The 22,775-nt window shown below is 36.2% G+C and overlaps 1 protein-coding gene across 2 annotated transcripts in view; it reads left to right on the top strand.

Annotated features, from left to right (window-relative positions):
* GCSAML (germinal center associated signaling and motility like) overlaps nt 1-22,775 on the top strand; it is a 46,806-nt gene that overhangs the window by 3,524 nt on the left and 20,507 nt on the right. Inside the window, exons 2-3 of one of the 2 annotated variants that reach the window (XM_047865035.1) lie at nt 4,276-4,335; nt 10,278-10,327. In XM_047865035.1, coding sequence (XP_047720991.1) covers nt 4,276-4,335; nt 10,278-10,327 — 110 coding nt within the window. The remainder of the gene's footprint in view (nt 1-4,275; nt 4,336-10,277; nt 10,328-22,775) is intronic. The other variant, XM_047865046.1, reaches the window with a different exon arrangement.

Raw genomic sequence — 22,775 nt, 5'->3', positions numbered from 1 at the left:
TGATGTTCCTTGTGAACTACATAATTCCTGTGAGTGATTCACTGAGACAAAATATACACTATATAGCACAAGAACCTGAAAACAAGTAGTTAAAAAACAGCTATCACTGATTAATCACCTACCATGTTCTTTCTAGCTTGTATGAATTGTTTCATTTTATCTTCACTACTAAATCTAGGATCTGGCAATATTCATACCCCTACTTTGAATATGGGGATATGGAATCAAAGAAACCAAGGAATGTATCCAGTACTATAGGAAAAGCAAGAAGGGATTTCCAAGGTGAAATTTATTGGGAACTATCTATTCCCTTTTTATCTAATTGTATGACCTCCAAGCAATGATGCTAATGTGCTTTCCAAAGTTCACCAATAATTTACTCAAATAATACAGGAACACTAATTCAAAGGGATACATACACCCCTTTGTTTATAGCAGCATTGTTTACAATAGCCAAGATATAGAGGCAACCCCAGTATCCATGGATTGATGAATGGATAAAGATGTGGTATGTATATACAATGGAATATTATTTAGCCACAAAAGAGACTGAAATCTTGCCATTTACAATGACATGGATGGAGCTAGAGAGTATTATGTTAAGCAAAATAAGTCAGAGAAAGACAAATACTATATGATTTCACTCATATATGGAATTTAAGAAACAAAACAAATGAGCCAATGGAAAAAAATAAGAGAGAGACAAATCAAGAAATGACCTCTTAATTATAGAGAGAAAAACTAATGGCTACCAGAGGGGAGGCGGGTGTGGGGATGGATTACATCATTGTTGGGGATTAAGGAGTACACTTGTTTTGATGAGCACCAGGTAATATATGGAAGCATTGAATTAGTATATTGAAAATTTGAAATTAATATAATACTGTATATTAGGTAACTGAAATTAAAATAAAAACTTAAAAAAATCCAAATACTACCCATATATTCCAATTAATTAATAGCTGTCTAAAGTTCCTTTGAACTGTTAGGGTTTTTTCCACTCTTGTTTTTCCCTCTTGGAATTTATCTGTTGAAGAAATGATCTGGATTTTATTGGTTACATTTGTATGCTGTTGTTTCAAATATGTCTCTTATAAGTTGTAATTATAAACTGATGTTTATATCTAGCTTCTTGATCAAATCCAAGTTTGAAGTTGGCGGAGAGGGATACTCCATAGGCAGTTTGTAGACTTTCCTTAGGAGGTACATATTTTTTCCCTAACTTTACTAAGATATAATTGACAAAATTGTTTTGTAATGTAAAAAAAAATATTCTGGATAAATAAAAAAATTCACCAGTGAAAGGGGTGCTCTAGACAGAAATTAGCTTATTTTACTTACTGGAATAAAATATCTCCCATTACCAATTAATCAACATGTCCAACCGTGCAGCCCACATTTATTTGCCTGTTTATTTATTTCATGATCATAGTATATGAGGGTAATAATAACAACCACATCATACAGTAATTATAGAAAATAATGAGATAATCTTGTGAAATTCTTAAAGACTTTAAAAAAATGTTTATTTTTGAGAAAGAGAGAGAGAGAGAGAGAGAGAGAGAGAGAGAGAGAGAGATGATGAACCAGGGAGGGGCAGACAGAGAGGGAGACAGAGCATCCCAAGCAGGCTCTGTGCTGTCAGAGCAGAGCCTGACTCAGGGCTTGAACTCACAAGTTCTGAGATCATGACCTGAACCAAAATCAAGAGTTGGACGCTCAACCAACTGAGCCACCCAGGTGTCCCTTGTACTTTGTTTTTCTGAGATATCTATTTTAAGTCATCATGTTTATTATGTAATAGTTCATACTATTTGTTTTTATCTCTGTAGCACTTATTCTGATTTACTTATTTATTTATTTATTTATTTATTTAAAGTGTGAGAGAGCAAGCAGAGGAGGGGCAGAGAGAGAGGGGAAGAGAGAGAATCCCAAGCAGGTTCCATGTTGTCAGCACAGAATGTGGGGCCCAATCTCACGACCCTGTGATCATGACCTGAACTGAAAGCGAGTCGGATACTTAACTGACTGAGCCACTCAGGCAACTCTCTGAAATGTGTTTTCATGTTTGTTTAATTCCCCTTTTCTTTCTACTTAATCGATTTTGCCAGATTTTTGCTCATCCTGCCAATTTTATCCTTTTCTAATATTTAGTTTTCTACCACATTTCTTTCCATAACTTTCCTTCTTTCTTCTTTCTTTTTTCCAACTTCTTGAGATATCTGCTTATGTTGTCATTTTCAATCATTTGTTTCTTCTTATGAATGTATTTTAACAGCTCATTTTCTTCACATTTCCTTTTATTTATATCTTGAAAATTGTCTTCTATGGCTTTCATATCATTTTAAGAGTATTTCAGGAAATTTTCTTTATTGTTTCCTTCTTTAAAATAAGGATTAATTATTACATTACAGTGCCTGACATATGTACATTTTTAGATATTTAATTCTTGATTTTCGATTGACTTCATAAAGAAATCAGGTGAAAGGGCACCTAGGTGGCTCAGTTGGTTAAGCGTCCGACTTCAACTTAGGTCACGATCTCGCAGTCTGTGAGTTCAAGCCCTGCGTCGGGGTCTAGGCTGATGGCTCAGAGCCTGGATCTTGCTTCGGATTCTGTGTCTCCCTCTCTCTCTGTCCCTCCCCTGTTCATGCTCTGTCTCTCTCTGTCTCAAAAATAAATAAACGTTAAAAAAATTTAAAAAAAAGAAATCAAGTGAAAATTGTTGATTTTTTGGTATTTAGATTTCCTTTATGAAGTTATAATGTCTGAAACTTATGCCAAATATTTGGGAAGTAAAAAAAAATAATTGTCAAAAAACACAGAAAGTATGGAAAAATTACGTTTGATCTCAACACTTCGACCAAGATACATTTTAAGGTTAATTTAATGTCTATTGTTTTAATTATTAGTTTTAATGATTCCTTAATTCAGTCAACAAATGTTTATGGCCTGGCATTATCTAAATTTTGCTTGATTAAAGAAATAGTGTACAGCAGAATTTAGTGTTCATTTCTGTTCAGTAATAATGACATGGAATTTCAATTAGGTTCCTGCTAATGTTAAGGATTTTATGGTTTTTTTTTTAACTTTAAAATGCAAACATGTCTTAGAAGGATGTCAGTGAACTATTAATAATCTCAAGGAGAATTGTTTTATAAGATTCTTCATTGGCCAGTTTAGAAAAGTGGAATTATGAGAAAACCAGGCTCTAGGGAAAAAGAAGAGAGCACATAGGACACTAAAATTAAATGTTGTCTGATTTGCAGTCTATGCTATTTGGTAATCATTACATCCAAATTTAACCGTTAGTGAATATTATCCAGAAATCTGTATGTCAGAACTTATCTCCACAAAGGACTCTTCTTCCAAAAATCTGATTTACTTTGTATTTAACAAATACATATGTATTCTATTCTTTGCTTACTGGTCAAATATGCCCATATATGATGATGATATTGAGCTTTTAAACATGAACACTGAGGAAATATCTTCTGTAAATATTGATGGCAAGCAAGAGTGGGGATCTTGCTATCATAGTCTGGGATATTTTGCATACAATCTTCTATATAGAAGCAGGAGAACAGACACATGTTTGGGATGTGATAATATAGGAAAAGAAAACATTCAAAGAAATACGATTTGGACAACTGGTGTAGAAGAAAATTTGATTCACTGAATCACAAGCTTGGGTCTGTATCTCACTATTGTATAAGCAAGAAAGCCACTGATTTCTCTCAACTCAATTCCATCACTGAGTGCTTGCTTGATTCTTATAAGGATGATGATAGTTGGTGGGAAAACATCAAGAGTAATATGCACAACCAACTTCTCTGAAGGTGGGTGAGGATCATAATGTTCTGTATGTATATGTATGGCCAAACAGCAAGGCTTGAAGAATCTTGCTTTGGATCACATGACCAAGGTTGATAGTGCTAGTATTCCACAGGGATGGATGCACCTGAGATGCTGGTCTCCTCTGGTCATCCTAGAGAAGTCAAGCCTTTCTGTGGTTAGGATCTTTCTCTATTCTTGGCCCCTCCCACCACCTTCTGACAGATCAGACTGTAGCCATTTCATCCTATTGTAGGCTTGGCCTCTTGTGGTTAATTTCTGAACTGCATTCTATATCTGTGACTGCCCTTTCTAAAGGACAAAGAAGTTTGTCAAAAAGAAAAGGCAGACTTTGTTTTAACAGTAAGGAAAGCAAGAAAAGGGGGTGAAGACATTTGAAGGGAGATAAGAATCTCTTCTTTTCTATGTGTTTCCATCTAGTTGCCTGAGAAACAATCAAAAGAAGCACAAGAAAGTAAACCAACATGTGGAAAGAAAATGGTAAGAACACAGCATATCAGAGTATTTTTCTCTGAGATTTATCTCTGTCTCACAAGAGACTGAGAATCTCTGTCTCACAAAAGTTAACATCTTATTTGAAACCTCTTAGAGCTGGACAGAATGATAGAATTCTTTGGTCTTTGCCTCTAAGACTTGGCAGAAGTTTATTTGGAGACCCTAAAAATAATGGGCTATTGGTGCACATATGTTTCATTTCTTCATGGTTATACAAAGTACATGTACAAACAGAACTGAAATAAAGGATGGTTATTTCAGGTTGGCTATTTACAATGGACACACTTCCAACTTATTCTTCACACTTAGAATAATTTTTGGGAAATATAAGTCTCATCATGCTTTTTCCTCGAGACCCTTCAATTGTTCTCCACTGTATTCAGAATAAAATACAAACTCTTCACCAGGGACTACAATCCTATAAGGATTGACCCCTGAATGCCTCTCTACTCTCATTCCCCACTCCCCATCCTCATCCATTATCTTCCAGGAATTCTGCTGTCATTTAATGTTCTTTAAGCCACCAAGCTCAGCCTGAAGTCAATGCCCTACTGTGCACTAGTACTGCTCTTTTAGCACTCATGGTTTTTATTTTGTCCTTATGCCTGAAAGGATCTCTTCCTGGAAATTTTGACTCTCACACTGTTCTCCCAAAAATGTCCTTAAGTACATGATGTGAGAACATTGCATCCACACCCCATGGATTTCCTGTACTGCATTAAACCTTTCTATCAACTGGTAATCTTATATTTGTTAGTTTAGCTTTTTATAGTCCATGTGCTCTTTGGATCTCTGACCACTGCTTGACTTGCCATTGTCTCTCTGTTGCCCAACCTTTACAAGATACTCAAAGTAAAAAAAAAAAAAAAAAAAAAGTGGAAAAACAACAGCTTTCTCACACTGATAACTTGCCCCAGCTTATATAGAAAGAAACACCCTCCCTTCTTTGCTGACCATGGGATTTTCATATCTTTGTATTCAACCTCTTTCCTAATCATTGTATCTCACCATCTGGGTTTTTATCTATGAGATGGTTTCTTTTTCTCTAAGTGTGAAACAATGAGGGATTGAGGGGAAGGCCCATATTTGTTGGTGATATGAAATGATGTTTGGAGTAATTAGCCATTCCCTAAGTATTTAATTTATGCTTTCTTTTCACAGAGGAAAAGGTAGAGACAGTAGGGTGGCTATGCCGCCATTGTAATGAACCCCCTTTATAGTGTGTGGCTGAAGAGATGATGTTATTGAACCAAGATCCTTTTCTCAGGCTGCCACAAATACATTCTGTACAATGCAAAGTCATTTAAACTTGGCTTTTGCTTTATCATCTCTGAAATGAGATCTATGCTACTGTTCTTTTCTAATTTTCCCTTTTAAAGGAATTGAAGTGTTGACATTTTCAAATACATGCAAGTTTTTATTATAAACAGACAATAACTAAATGAAGAAAAATGAAATGGTCTATGGTGTTCCCATCCAAACGATTTTTTTAAAGTTTTATTTTAATTCCAGTTAGTTAACATAGAGTGTTATATTAGTTTCAGGCATACAATATATTGATTCAATATTCTATAGATTACTCAGTGCTTATCATGCTAAGGGAGGACTTAATCACCTTCATCTATTTCATTCATCCCCCCACCCACCTCCCCTCTGGTAGCCATCAGTTTGCTGTCTATAGTTAATAGTCTGCTTCTTGGTTTGCCTTTCTTTCTCTCTTTCTTTACCCTTTACTCATCTATTTTGTTTCTTAAATTCCACATATGAGTGAGATCATGTGGCATTTGTCTGATCAACTTATTTCACTTAGCATAATACTCTCTAGCTCCATCCATGTCATTGCAGATGAAAAGATCTCATTCTTTTTTTATGCCTGAGTAATATTCCATGGATATTTGGGCTTCCATATCTTGACTATTGTAGATAATGCTGCTATAAACATCGGGGTGCATATATCCATTTGAATTTGTGTTTGTATCCTTTGGGTAAATACCTAGTAGTGTGATTGCTGGATCATCAGTGTAGTTCTATTTTGAACTTTTAGAGGAACCTCCAAACCATTTTCCAGAGTGACTGCAAATTTTATGAATAGGATTCAGAATTTTAACCAGTCAGCTTGGTGAGGAAGATTTCAATTGTTTTGACTACCCAAGTCAATTGTAATCATATATATAATATAAGACTTAAGTGGGCTAGAATTAAATTCAGTTTCATTTTTGGCTAGTTTGATAGGATGATGTTCTTTGAATGATGTTATGTTCTGTGCATCTTCCTGAGTCAGTTTTGGTTATCTTATTTTCACTAGAATATTCTCATTTAATTCATTATTTTAAACATATGTTTAAGGATAGTATGAGCTCTTTCAAGTCACTTAATTTTTTAAAATATAGTTTTATAGAGCTATAGTACCATAAAGTTCACACTGTTAGGTAAATCGTGTGATAAGTTTAGGAAAACATATATTCATGTCATCTCAGTTAAGATATGGAATATTTTTATCACTTTTCCCCTCACCAGCAACCCCTGGCAACCACTGATCTGATTTCTGTTTTGCTTTTTTTCTCAAGATGTCACAGTATCATTGCTTTTGTCATTATGAGGTTTTTATTTTTGCTTTCCTTATTTTTTCACTGTTGCTCTTCTAATTGCCTAGAATTCAAAACTTAAATTTTGTGTTTTCTATTTTTTTTCTAATTTAAAAATTGGACATGCAGGAATATAAATTTTTCTCTAAATAATATTTCATCTGTATGTATCCCATGTGTTGCTAAAGGAAATATTATTTTCCAACATTTTGTTACTTTGCTTTTTATGTTTTCTTGAATATGAGTTGTTTTTAATTCCAAATTTGTTTTCTATTTTTGATAATAAGTTCTGATTTTATTGCATTATAATGTTATTTCTGCTTGTGGATTTTATCAAAATTCTTTACCATCTATTGTGCCTCAACATTGAAACAAGTTACTTATATTCTTTAAATTGTGGTTTCTTCATATGGAAAATAATTTTAAAATTAAAAATACTGTAACTTTAGATTGTAAAGGTAACATTTTAAAAATTAACATTCATATGTTAGTACAATGCCTGAGTGGAACCAGCATTTGATAAGTATTAGTTAGCATTTTGTTTATTATGCCGCATAGACTTTGAAAATTACAATGACGGGTTTTTTTAAGGGTCATACTTTTTGAAATTTATTAGGAAAACTTGATGTTTAAATTTTTTTAAATGTTTATTCATTTGAGAGAGAGAGAGAGAGAGAGAGAGAGAGAGAGAGCAGGAGAGGGACAGAGAGAGAAAGGGACACAGAACCTGAAGAAGGCTCCAGGCTCTGAGCTGTCAGCACAGAACCCGGTGCGGGGCTTGAACTCACAGACTACGAGATCTTGACCTAAGCTGAAGGTAGTGCTTAACCAACTGAGCCACCCAGGTGCCCCAGGAAACTTGATTAATTATGTATTTCAGATATTCTCTGTTCTTATTTTTCTTGATTTTTTCTTGCTGTCTGAGAGAAATTAATCTACTACTACTTTGTTTCCATTCATGTTCATTTTTTTTTCTTTCCTTCATATTGATTCTATGTTGGTAAGTAATAGTTCATCACAATTGTAGGTATTTGTGGTTTTGTCTTTATCTATGTCATATCCTGTCCATCTTTGTTCTGAAATGAGAGCAGTTTATTGTCTTTATCTTGTAATATGTGTGTAGACCGATGTGGTGGAAGGGTCAAGGTAGGTTGGGGAATAGCAGGCAACTCCCCTGCAGGAAACAAAGAGGATAAGAGTGAGTATGTATTAACACTTAATATTGTCTGAACTAATTTCTACATATTAGGCTGCATTCGTTTTGCTTGGGCTACCATGATGAAGTTCCATAAACTGGGAAATTCAACAGAAATATATTTTGTCACAATTCTTGATGCCTCAAATCCAAGATCAAAGTGCTAGGGAGTGAGTCTCTTCTCAGGCCTCTCACTTTGGCTTATATCCCTATCTTTTCCCTGTGTCTTCATATCATCTTTGCTCTATGACTATCTGTGTCTAAATTGCCTCTTCTTATAAGGACAAAACTCAAATTATGAATTATGGCCAGACCTTCAACCACAGAGCTGGCTGCACAGGTTAGATTCATCATTCAACAACTTCTTTATAACATGACTTTGCATTTTATAAAATTGAAATGTGGTTTTACAGTCATCTTCTGATTTGTTCTTTTTTCCTAAAGAATTCATAGGTTTTATATCCCCTCAATACTAATATATTTGACAATACCCATTTTCATTTATTGGAGAGTCATAGGATTCTTGTAATCCTATTTTCCTCACCATTTTGTGGGCTTGCCTTCAGATGGAAGTTTGGGCTACCTTAAACGCACCTCACTGATGAAGTAGTTTCACAATGTTTTCCTCATGGATGTTTTAGAATTTATCATTATTCTTGAAGTGCAGAATCTATTGCATATCTCAATGTTCCATGTGATTTGTGTTAGTTCTCCATAAAATCAATTTTCAGGCTGAAGTCTTTATTTCAGGTATCTTATTGTATCTTTGAATGGTTTTGTTTCATTTATGTGGTTCTCATCTCCAAGATTAACTATTCTGTATGTATGACATCATCTCTTTATGTTTTATTTTCCTTTCTCTAACCATACTACATTCTCATTTTCTACAAGTTAATGTTTATTTTAAGCATATGCTGCTGGCTTGTTTTAGAAATAATTGATTTTACATATTGATGCTTTTAGTGCTGTTTTAATCTCTCTAAATATTTTATCGTTTCTTTCAATTGTTTTCATGCTTTATGCTAGCCACTTACTTTATCCATTTATTATTTTTAATAATAATTAACATATTACATCTATCTGCCTTTAATATATTTTCTGCTTTCTTTTTATTATTATTATTATTATTATTTTATCTAATTCATATTTGCAACTTTGTGCTTAGTGTTTTGAATGGAAGTAGGTGAGATAACATGGTGTGTGTTTACCTTTGTGTATTTCTTTAGGGAAGATACAAAGGAGAAATAAGCTAAGATTCAAGCTTTGCTTTTGGTATGTTGTCTCGGACTGCCTCCTCACCAAAAATTCTTCCTCTGCAGTGGGCACATCTCTGTTCTGTGTATATTGCCCTCTTTGAGGTGGGCAGGTCATTACAAAATTCTTTGTCTACATTTTCTCTCAAGTTTATGAGACTGGGAGACAGAGAAATAGTAGACCATGTGTTGGTACTCAATCTCCTTTTAGCCACTCACTCCCTGTTCTGGTGTGGAATTGTGTCACTGTAGAGATAATCTCTATTTCTCTCATCACCAGTCTGCACTTATTAATTTATGTCATTGTAAATTTGTGTTCTGAATTTTTTGGACCTTCTTATTTACCTTCCTTTGTTTTCTTCCTTTTTTTTTTTTTACCTTATTTACCTCCCTCATCAAGAACAACAGAGAAATAAATTGGCTTTCAATATTCTCCCTCAAGTTGTTCCAAATTTCACTATATTGCACATATGTTCCACATACATATGATATTATACCTAGTATGATAGTCTAGTAATTCTTTAAGTTTCATAAAATATGGAGTTTTATTCTCTGCTTCTTATTCTTTTGCTAGACTTTGGGTTTTTCTTTCCTGCTTCATTGGGTTATAATTGACAAAATTTTAAAATACTTAAAGCAAATGTGATTTATGTATACTTTGTGAAAAGAATCCCCCTCATCAACTTAATTAACATAACCATCAACTCTCACAGTGTTATCAGCTCTATTTCATGGTTTTTCCGAAACAAAGTAAGCAGGATTTAATTTCAATTAACACTTGAATTCTAAATTTACCAATGACTTTATGTTAAGAGCAGTGAAACATTTCCTTCAAGTGTGTTTTCAGCTTCAGATAACTGGAGTGTATCATGTTATTATCTCTTTCCTTTGTAGGCAGGAAATGGCTACATTTGAGAGAGAAAATCCAGTTCAAGATAAGAAAAGTAAGTCATTGCTTCATGATATTTTTCATACAAGGGAAGTTGTAAGTTTAAACACCTAAAGTGGTTCTGATACTATGTTAGACAGGATTGAAGGAAGCACTGTTTGGTGTCACTATTATCATTATTATTATTATTATTATTATTATTATTATTTTGTCTAACAAAACTGATCTTATTACTTTTTGTATGACAGTAATGATTTATTTATGATTTATTTTGTTTTATTTATATTGTTTTCCTTAGATTTTTACTTTTTTTTACACTTTTGTAGTCATTTTTTATTAGAGATATAATTTATTTACCTTGTTAAAAATCTAATAATCCAAAGACTGTTGACCAAATGACATGTAACATACAGGAAAAAAAAACCAGATTCTTAGCTATACGCTCTATTAGAAATATTTAAGTTTTTCTTGGGTAGCCTGAATTTCTTTTTTTTTTTTGTGAATTGCACATTTTTATTTATTAGGTTTTTTGAAAATTCTAGTATATTTAACATACAGTGGTATATTAGTTTCAGGTGTACAATATAGTGATTCAACAATTCTATACATTACCCAGTGCTCATCATGACAAGTATACTTTAAAAAAAATGAAACTTATTGCCAAATTGGCTTCCATACAAAACCCAGTGCTCATCCCAACAGGTGCCCTCTTCAATGTCCATCACCCACTTACCCCTACCTCCCACCGCCCCCCGCCAACCTTCAGTTTATTCTCAGTTTTTAAGAGTCTCTTATTGTTTGCCTCCTTCCCTGTCTGTAAATTTTTTTTTCCACTACCCTTCCCCAATGGTCTTCTGTTAAGTTTCTCAGGATCCACATAAGAGTGAAAACATATGGTATCTGTCTTTCTCTGTATGACTTATTTCACTTAGCATAACACTCTCCAGTTCCATCCATGTTGCTACAAAAGGCCATATATCTTTCATTCTCATTGCCACGTAATATTCCATTGTGTATATAAACCACAATTTCTTTATCCATTCATCAGTTGATGGACATTTAGGCTCTTTCCATAATTTGGCTACTGTTGAAAGAGCTGCTATAAACATTGGGGTACAAGAGCCCCTCTGCATCAGCACTTCTGTATCCCTTGGGTAAATTCCTAGCAGTGCTATTGCTGGGTCATAGGGTACATCTATTTTTTATTTTTTGTGGAACCTCCACACTGTTTTCCAGAGTGGCTGAACAAGTTTGCATTCCCACCAACAGTGCAAGAGGATTCCCATTTCTCCACATCCTCTCCAGCATCTATAGTCTCCTGATTTGTTCATTTTAGCCACTCTGACTGGCATGAGGTGATATCTCAGTGTGGTTCTGATTTTTATTTCCCTGATGAGGAGTGACGTTGAACATCTTTTCATGTGCCTGTTGGCCATTGGATGTCTTTTTTAAATTTTTTTAATGTTTGTTTTTGAAGGAGAGAGAGAGACAGAATATGAGTGGGGGAGGGGAAAAGAGAGAGGGAGACACCGAATCCAAAGCAGGCTCCTGGTTCTGAGCTGTCAGCACAGACCTGACGCGAGGGCTCAAACTCACAAACCACGAGATCATGACCTGAGCCGAAGTTGGATGCCCAACCAACTGAGCAACCCAGGCACCACTGGATGTCTTCTTTAGAGAAGAGTCTATTTATGTTTTCTGCCCATTTCTTCACTGGATTATTGTTTTTTGGGTGTGGACTTTGGTGAGTTCTTTATAGATTTTGGATACTAGCCCTTTGTCTGATATGTCATTGGCAAATATCTTTTGCCATTCCGTTCGTTGCCTTTGAGTTTTGTTGATTGTTTCCTTTGCAATGCAGAAGCTTGTTATCTGCAAGAGGTCCCAATTGTTCATTTTTGCTTTTAATTCCCTTATCTTTGGAGATGTGTCAAGTAAGAACTGCTGCAGCTGAGGTCAGAGAAGTTTTTTTTCCTGCTTTCTCCTCTAGGGTTTTGATGGTTTCCTGTCTCACATTCAGGACCTTCATCCATTTTGAGTTTACTTTTGTGAATGGTGTAAGAAAGTGGTCTAGTTTCATTCTTCTGCATGTTGCTGTCCAGTTCTCCCAGCACCATTTGTTAAAGAGACTTTTTTCCATTGGATATTCTTTCGTGCTTTGTCCAAGATTAGTTGGCCATCCTTTTGTGGGTCTAATTCTGGGGCTTCTATTCTACTCCATTGGCCTATGTGTCTGTTTTTGTGCCAATACCATGCTGTCTTGATGATTACAGCTTGGTAGGAGATGCTATACTCTGGGATTGTGATGCAGCCCGTTATGGTCTTCTTCAAAGTTACTTTGGCTATTCGTGGTCTTTTGTGGTTCCATACACATTTTAGGATTGCTTGTTCTAGCTTTGAGAAGAATGCTGGTGCAATTTTGATTGGGATTGTACTTAATGTGTAGATTTATTTGGGTAGTATTGACATTTAACAGTACTTATTCTTCCAATTCATGAGCACGGAAAGTTTTTCCATTTCTTTGAATTTCCTCAATTTCATAAGCTTTCTACAATTCTCAGCATACAGATCTTTTACATCTTTGGTTAGGTTTATTCCTAGGTATTTTATGATTCTTGTGCAATTGTGAATGGGATCAGTTTCTTTATTTCTTTTTTTTTTTTGCTTCATTTTAGTGTATAAGAATGCAACTGATTTCTGTACATTAATTTTATATGCTGAGACTTTGCTGAATTCATGTACCAGTTCTAGAAGAGTTTTGGTGCAGTCTCTCAGTTTTTCCACGTATAGTCTCATGTCATCTGCAAAAAGTGAAAGCTTAACTTCATCTTTGCCAATTTTGATGCCTTTGATTTCCTTTTGTTGTTTGATTGCTGATGCTAGAACTTCCAACACTATGTTAAACAACAGTGGTGAGAGTGGACACCCTTGTCGTGTTCCTGATCTCAAGGGGAAAGCTGTCAGTTTTTCCTAATTGAGGATATTAGCTGTGGGGTTTTCATAAATGGCTTTTATGATGTTTAAGTATGTTCCCTCTATCCCGACATTTTTGAGGAGTTTTATTAAGAAAGGATGCTGAATTTTGTCAAATGATTTTCTGCATTGATTGAATGGATCATATGGTTATTTTCTTTTCTTTTATTAATATGATGTATCACATTGGTTAATTTGTGAATGTTGAACCAGCCCTGCATCCCAGGAATGAATCCTACTTGATCATGGTGAATAATTCTTTCTATATGCTGTTGAATTCGATTTGCTAGTATCTTATTGAGAATTTTTGTATCCATATTCATCAGGGATATTGGCCTGTAGTTCCCTTTATTGGCTGGGTCTCTGGTTTGGGAATCAAAGTAATGCTAGCTTCATAGAATAAGTCTGGAAGTTTTCCTTCCCGTTCTATATTTTGGAACAGCTTGAGAAAGGTAGGAAATATATCTACTTTATTTTTTTTTTCCAATGTATGGAATTTGTTGCCAAATTGGATTCCATACAACACCCAGTGCTCATCCCAAAAGGTGCCCTCCTCAATACCCATCACCCACCCTCCCCACCCTCCCACCCCCCATCAACCCTCAGTTTCTTCTCACTTTTTAAGAGTCACTTATGCTTTGGCTTTCTCCCACTCTAACCTCTTTTTTTTTCCTTCCCCTCCCCCATGGGTTTCTGTTAAGTTTCTCAGGATCCACATAAGAGTGAAAACATATGGTATCTGTCTTTCTCTGTATGGCTTATTTCACTTAGCATTACACTTTCCAGTTCCATCCACATTGCTACAAAGGGCCATATTTCATTCTTTCTCATTGCCACATAGAACTCCATTGTTATATAAACCACAATTTCTTTATCCATTCAAGAGTTGATGGACATTTAGGCTCTTTCCATAATTTGGCTATTGTTGAGAGTGCTGCTATAAACATTGGGGTACAAGTGCCCCTATGCATCAGTACTCCTGTATCCCTTGGGTAAATTCTTAGGAGTGCTACTGCTGGATCATAGGGTAGGTCTACTTTTAATTTCCTGAGGAACCTCCACACTGTTTTCCAGAGTGGCTGCACCAATTTGCATTCCCACCAACAGTGCAAGAGGGTTCCCGTTTCTCCACATCCTCTCCAGCATCTATCGTCTCCTGATTTGTTCATTTTGGCCACTCTGACTGGCGTGAGGTGATATCTGAGTGTGGTTTGGATTTGTATTTCCCTGATAAGGAGTGACGTTGAGCATCTTTTCATGTGCCTGTTGGCCATCTGGATGTCTTCTTTAGAGAAGTGTCTATTCATGTCTTCTGCCCATTTCTTCACTGGATTATTTGTTTTTCAGGTGTGGAGTTTGGTGAACTCTTTATAGATTTTGGATACTAGCCGTTTGTCTGATATGTCATTGGCAAATATCTTTTCCCATTCCGTTGGCTGCCTTTTAGTTTTCTTGGTTGTTTCCTTTACTGTGCAGAAGCTTTTTATCTTCATAAGGTCCCAGTAGTTCATTTTTGCTTTTAATTCCCTTGCCTTTGGGGATGTGTCAAGTAAGAGATTGCTACAGCTGAGGTCAGAGAGGTCTTTTCCTGCTTTCTCCTCTAGGGTTTTGATGGTTTCCTGTGTCACATTCAGGTCCTTCATCCATTTTGAGTTTATTTTTGTGAATGGTGTGAGAAAGTGGTCTAGTTTCAACCTTCTGCATGTTGCTGTCCAGTTCTCCCAGCACCATTTGTTAAAGAGGCTGTCTTTTTTCCACTGGATGTTCTTTCCTGCTTTATCAACGATGAGTTGGCCATCCATTTGTGGGTCTAGTTCTGGGGTTTCTATTCTATTCCATTGGTCTATGTGTCTGTTTTTGTGCCAATACCATGCTGTCTTGATGATGACAGCTTTCTAGTAGAGGCTAAAGTCTGGGATTGTGATGCCTCCTGCTTTGGTCTTCTTCTTCAAAATTCCTTTGGCTATTCGGGGCCTTTTGTGGTTCCATATGAATTTTAGGATTGCTTGTTCTAGTTTCGAGAAGAATGCTGGTGCAATTTTGATTGGGATTGCATTGAATGTGTAGATAGCTTTGGGTAGTATTGACATTTTGACAATATTTATTCTTCCAATCCATGAGCAGGGAATGTTTTTCCATTTCTATATACCTTCTTCAATTTCCTTCATAAACTTTCTGTAGTTTTCAGCATACAGATCTTTTACATCTTTGGTTAGATTTATTCCTAGGTATTTCATGCTTCTTAGTGCAATTGTGAATGGGATAAGTTTCTTTATTTGTCTTTTGTTGCTTCATTGTTAGTGTATAAGAATGCAACTGATTTGTGTACATTGATTTGTATCCTGCAACTTTGCTGAATTCATGTATCAGTTCTAGCAGACATTTGGCGGAGTCAATCGGATTTTCCATGTATAGTATCATGTCATCTGCAAAAAGCGAAAGCTTGACTTCATCTTTGCCAATTTTGATGCCTTTGATTTCCTTTTGTTGTCTGATTGCTGATGCTAGAACTTCCAACACTATGTTAAACAACTGCGGTGAGAGTGCGCATCCCTGTCGTGTTCCTGATCTCAGGGAAAAAGCTCTCAGTTTCTCCCCATTGAGGATGATATTAGCTGTGGGCTTTTCATAAATGGCTTTTATGATCTTTAAGTATGTTCCTTCTATCCCGACTTTCTCAAGGGTTTTTATTAAGAAAGGATGCTGAATTTTGTCAAAGGCCTTTTCTGCATCGATTGACAGGATCATATGGTTCTTATCTTTTCTTTTATTAATGTGATGTATCACATTGATTGATTTGTGAATGTTGAACCAGCCCTGCATCCCAGGAATGAATCCCACTTGATCATGGTGAATAATTCTTTCTATATGCTGTTGAATTCGATTTGCTAGTATCTTATTGAGAATTTTTGTATCCATATTCATCAGGGATATTGGCCTGTAGTTCCCTTTTTGGCTGGGTCTCTAGTTTGGGAATCAAAGTAATGCTAGCTTCATAGAACAATTCTGGAAGGTTTTCTTCCCTTTCTATGTTTTGGAACAGCTTGAGAAAGATAGGAAATATATCTACTTTAAATGTCTGGTACAATTCCCCAGGGAAGCCGTCTGGTCCTGGAGTCTTATTGGGAGATTTTTGTAACTGATCCAATTTGTTCGCTGGTTATGGCTCTAGTCAAGTTTTTTATTTCTTCCTGTTTGAGTTTTGGAAGTTTGTGGGTGCTTAGGAATTTGTTCATTTCTTCCAGGTTGTCCAGTTTGTTGCCATATAATTTTTCATAGTTTTCCCTGATAATTGCTTTTATTTCTGAGGTATTGGTTGTAATAATTCCATTTCATTGATGATTTTATCTATTTGTGTCATCTCCCTTTTCTTTTTGAGAAACCTGGCTAGAGGTTTATCTTTTTTTTTTTTTTTTTCAAAAAACCAACTTTTGGTTTCATTGATCTGTTCTACAGGTTTTTTTTAGATTCTATATTGTTTACTTCTGCTCTGATCTTCATTATTTCTCTTCTTCTGCTGGGTTTGGGATATCTTTGCTGTTCTGCTCGTATTTCCTTTAGGTGTGATGTTAGATTTTATATTTGGGATTTTTCTTGTTTCTGGAGATAGGCCTGGATTGCAATGTATTCTCCTCTCAGGACTGCCTTCGCTGCATCCCAAAGCATTTAAATTGTTATATTTTGATTTTCATTTGTTTCCATATGTTGTTTAATTTTTTCTCTTATTGCCTGTTTGACCCATTTATTCTTTAGTAGGGTGTTCTTTAACCTCCATGCTTTTGGAGGTTTTCCAGACTTTTTCCTGTGGTTGATTTCAAGTTTCATAGCATTGTTGTCTGAAAGTGTGCATGGTATGATCTCAATTCTTGTATACTTATGAAGGGCTGTTTTGTGACCCAGTATGTGATATATCTTGCAGAATGTTTCATGTTCCCTGGAGAAGAAAGTGCATTCTGTTGCTTTGGGGTGCAGAGTTCTACATATATCTGTCATGTCCATATGATCCAATGTATCATTCATGGGCCTCGTTTCTTTATTGATCCTGTGTCAAGATGATGTATTCATTACTGTAAGTGGAGTATTAAAGTCCCTTGCAATTGCCACATTCTTATCAATAAGGTTGGTTTGTTTGTGATTAATTGTTTTATGTATTTGCAGGCTCCCGTATTCAGCGCATAGACATTTATAATGTTAGCTCTTCCTGATGGATAGACCCTGTAATTATTACATAATGCCATTCTTCATCTCTTGTTACAGCCTTTAATTTGAAGTCTAGTTTGTCTGATATAAGTATGGCTACTCCAGCTTTCTTTGGACTTCCAGTGGCAATGGTAGATAGTTCTCCATCCCCTCACTTACAATCTGAAGGTGTCCTCAGGTCTAAAATGAGTCTCTTGTAGGGGCGCCTGGGTGGCGCAGTCGGTTAAGTGTCCGACTTCAGCCAGGTCACGATCTTGCGGTCCGTGAGTTCGAGCCCCGCGTCAGGCTCTGGGCTGATGGCTCAGAGCCTGGAACCTGTTTCTGATTCTGTGTCTCCCTCTCTCTCTGCCCCTCCCCCGTTCATGCTCTGTCTCTCTCTGTCCCAAAAATAAATAAACGTTGAAAAAAAAAATAAAAATAAAATGAGTCTCTTGTAGACAGTAATTAAATGGGTCCTGTTTTTTTTTTATCCATTCTGATACCCTATGTCTTTTGGTTGGAGCATTTAGTGCATTTACAGTTGGTGTTATTATTGAAAGATATAGGTAGAGTCATTGTGATGTCTGTAGGTTTCATGCTTGTAGTGATGTCTCTGGTACTTTGTGGTCCTTGCAACATTTCACTCACAGAATCCCCCTTAGGATCTCTTGTAGGGCTGGTTTAGTGGTGATGAATTCATTCAGTTATTGTTTGTTTGGGAAGACCTTTATCTGTCCTTCTATTCTGAATGACAGAGTTGCTGGATAAAGGATTCTTGGCTGCATATTTTTTCTGTTCATCACATTGAAGATTTCCTGCCATTCCTTTCTGGCCTGCCAAGTTTCATTAGATAGGTCTGCCACTACTCTTATGGGTCTCCCTGTATAAGTTAGAGCCTGTTTATCCTTAGCTGCTTTCAGAATTCTCTCTTTATCCTTGTATTTTGCTAGTTTCACTATGATATGTCATGCAGAAGATCAAGTGTGAAGGGAGTTCTCTGTTCTTCTTGGATTTCACTGCCTTTTTACTTCCCCAGATCAGGGAAGTTCACAGCTATGATTTTTTTAAATATGCCTTCAGCCCCTTTGTCTCTCTCTTCTTCTCCTGGAATTCCTATGATATGAATATTGTTCCCTTTTATTGCATCATTTAGTTCTCTAATGCTCCCCTCATACTCCTGGATTTTTAAATCTCTTTTTCTCAGCTTCTTCTTTATCCATAGTTTTATCTTCTAATTCACCTATACTGTCCTCTGCATCTTCAATCCCCACTGTGGCTGCCTCCATTTTATTTTGCACCTAATTTATAGCATTTTTTAATTCATCATGACTATTTTTTAGTCCTTGATCTCTGTAGCAATAGATTCTCTGCTGTCCTCTATGATTTTTTCAAGCCCAGCGATTAATTTTATGACTATTTTCCCAAATTCTTATTCCATTATATTGCTTAAATCGTTTTTTATGTATTCATTAGCTGTCGCTACTTCCTGCAGTTTCTTTTGAGGAGGATTTTCCATTTCATCATTTTGGCTATTTTTCTTTCCCTTACCATTTTAAAGGCTTGTGTCCTCTACACCTGCAAGCACTTTCATATTAATAGATGGCCATAGACTGCCCATGGCCTTTCAAGAGGTGTTTTTCGGGGATTGTTACTTGCTCTCTGTTGTTGTGACTTTGGTTATTTTATTACCCTATTCGTAGTAATATTTTGTACCTTCCCCCCAGGTGTGCTTTGATTTGTTCCTTGGAATAGCCCTAGTGTTAATCCAGGTAATGCTGCATCACTTGTAGGTAGTTACTGTCTCTAGGGTCTGTGCTACTCTGGTGGATATGCAGTTACTCAGTACAAGGGGGCATGGTTTGATGTTTTCTGGACCCACCTCGACTATGGGCCCAGGGAGTGACCCCTGAGGCCCTGCCTTGATGGTGGTGGTGGTGGTGGGGGGGGAATGGTGATTTCCCAGTCTCTTTTCCATGGAACCAGACCCAGTGGACACTGAATCATTCTCACTATGCCAGTGGGTGCAGATGGGGGCGGCCTTCTCACTCCACCAAGTCCCCTGACCCTGTGCTTGGCTAGGATTCAACATCCCACTCTGTGCTCTGGCGCTGGGGAAGTGCCTCTCTGTGTGGCGATATGTGGTCCCAGCTGGCTTTGTGCAGCTGCATGTCAGGGAGGACTGCCTCCCTGTGGACTGAGCCACAGCCTTCACCATCAACAGCCCCCAGGGTGACAGACACAGGTAGGCTTTGTCTTTTCCCACAACACTGCAGAGAAATGGCGGCCTTATCCTCCTGCAGACTGAGCCCTCTGCCCAACCACGGCACCCAGGGGTGGAAGATGCAGGCAGGTTCTGTGCTATCATGCAGCCCTCAGGGAGTGAACCACTTTCTCCAGCTGTGGACTGAGTTTCTGACCTACAACCTCACCCAGGCCTGGCTCCCCACTTCCCCAGGTGCGTAAACACGGAGCTGGCCCCAGTCTGAAGAAAATCCCCACAGTTAGAGATCAGATCCCTCTCAGTCTCAGTCCAAGGTCTTTCTCCTGTCTAGATATGGTTCGACAATTCCCTATCTGCTCTTTCTCTTCCCTTTGTTTCTCTGCAGAAAGGGGTCCCTCCCCTCTATGCCCATGCAGCCTTTTTTATCTCCTCCAGTTCACAATCACCCACCTATCTTTTCTCTAGTTTTCCCATTTTCTTCCTAGTAGATTCAGTCTCTTTTCCTCCCAGGCTCTGGTGTTCAAAGTCCTTTGGCTTCTACACTTCTTTGTTTGAGGGACACGGGACAGATGGATCCCCCTGTCTCTCTGCCATTTGGGGCAAGCATATCCCCTCACAAGTATATTTCTTAGTAACCATCACCTACTTCACTCATCCTTTCATCCACCACCCCACTGGTAACCATTAGTTTCTTCTTTATAATTAACAATGTTTTTTGGTTTGCCTCTCTCTCTCCTCTCTCTCCTTTTTTGTTCCTTAGTTCACTAGTTTTGTTAAATTCCATGTATGAGTGAAGTCATATGATATTTGCCTTTCTCTGACTGACTTATTTTCTTAGCATAATAGTCTCTAGTTTCATTCATGTCATTGCAAATGACAAAATTTCATTCTTGTTTTACTACTGAATAATATTCTACTGCATACATATACATACATATGAATAATATTCTATAGAATAAAATAGAATAGAATAATATTCTATTGCACATATATACATATTATATGTATATATGTTGCTTGGGTTGCTTCCATAACTTAGCTATAGTAAATAATGCTGCTATAAACATAGGAATACGTGTATCCCTTTGAAATTGTTTTTGTATTTTTGGGTAAATGACCAGTAGTGTGATTACTGGGTTATAAGGTAGTGCTATTTTTAACTTTTTGAGGAACATCCATACTATTTTCCAGAGTCACTGTGCCAGTTTGCATTCCTACCAATAGTGTAAAAGTGTTCCTTTTTCCCCACATTGTCATCAACACCTGTTGTTTCCCGTGCTGTTAATTTTAACCATTCTGACTGGTGTGAAGTGATACCTCATTTAGTTTTGGTTTGTATTCTCCTATGATAAGTGATGTTGAGCATCTTCTCATGTGTCTATTGGGTATCTGTATGTGCTTTCTGCAAAAATATCTATTCAGTTCCCCTGTCCATTTTTGTAATTGATTGTTTTTGGTGTTGATTTGTGTAAGTTATTTACACATTTTGGATATTAAATCTTTATATATAAGATACATCATTTGCAAATGTCTTGTCCTATTGAATTGGTTTCCTTTTTGTTTTGCTGATGGCCACCTTTGCAAAAACTTTTGGTTTTTTTGCAAAAAGTTTTGGTGTAATTACTCCTAACTCTTTGATTCAACATAGTACTGGAAGTACTAGCCACAATAATCAAACAAGCGAAAGAAATAAAAGACATCCAAATTGACGAGGAATATGTAAAACTTTCATTTGCAGATAATGTGACACTATATATAGAAAACCCTGAAGACTCCATCAAAAACTAGTAGAACTGATAAATGAATTTAGTAAATTTGCAAAATTCAAAATTAGTATACAGAAATCTGCTGCATTTCTATGCACTAATAATGAAGTAGAAAAAGAGAAATTAAAGAAAAAGAACAATACCATTTACATTTGCACTAAAGAGAATAATATATCTTAGAATAAACTGAACCAAGGAGGTTAAAAATCTGGACTCTGAAAACCGTAAAACATTGAGGGAATAAATTGAAGATAACACAAATAAATGGAGAGGATATTCCATGTTTATGGATTGCAAGAACCAGTATTGTTAAAAGGTACACATTACCCAAAACAATCTACAGATTTAAGGAAACCCTCATCAAAATGCCAAAGTTTTCACAAAACTAGAACAAATAACAAAATTTGTATGGAACCAGGAAAGACCCTGAATAGCCAAAGCAATTTTGAAAAAGAACAAAACCAGAAATATTACAATGTCAGATTCTAAGTTATACTACAAAGCTGTAGTAATCAAAACAGTATAGAACTGGCATAAAAATAGACACATAGATCAATGGAACAGAATAAAGACCCCAGTAATAAATCCACACTTACACAGTCAATTAATCTATGATAAAGCAGCAAGAATATGTAATTGGAAAAAGTCTTTTCAACAAATGACGTTGGGAAAACTGGACAGCAACATGTGAGAGAATGAAATTGGGCCACTTCTTTACACCATACACACACACACACACACACACACAGCTCAAATGAAAGAAAGACCGAAATGTGAGACCTGAAACCATAAAACACAGAAACAAGAAAACACAGGCAGTCACTCCTTTGACATTGGTCATGTACACATTTTTTAAAAAAGATATGTTTTATCTGACAAGGGAAACAAAAGCTAAATTAAACTATTTTATATGATTTATTTATACTTTATAAATATATATATATATATTTATAAATATATTTATAAACTTCTATGGGAAGTAATTAACCTAAATCCTGCTGATTTTAATTTATGTATAGATGTTTTAAATAGGACCATTTTGAATATGAGCTTGTGTTATGTGTTTCTTTTTTCTTTTCCTTTTCTTTTTTGTTTTGGGCTAGTCTTCACTTTTTTTACATAGTATGCAGGTGCAGTAATCATGTTAACTTCTCAGAATACACAGTTATGAACAACAATATGTTTGTGGGACAGACATATCTGAAACAAACTCACTTCTTATAGGTATTCTTCAACTGTCTTCTCATTTTACAACCAAGTGTGTTTAAAAAAATTGTGTAGCCTCATCATTTGAAACTTTGCATTTCTTAATCACCTCTCAGCTCATGGTGACATGCTTGTGGTACTACTGTTTCATTGAGCAC

Source organism: Prionailurus viverrinus, chromosome A1 (genome assembly GCF_022837055.1).
Source record: "Prionailurus viverrinus isolate Anna chromosome A1, UM_Priviv_1.0, whole genome shotgun sequence".
Taxonomy (NCBI): domain Eukaryota; kingdom Metazoa; phylum Chordata; class Mammalia; order Carnivora; family Felidae; genus Prionailurus; species Prionailurus viverrinus.
The sequence above is the reverse complement of the archived record's forward strand: the minus strand, read 5'-3'. Positions and strand labels throughout refer to the sequence as shown.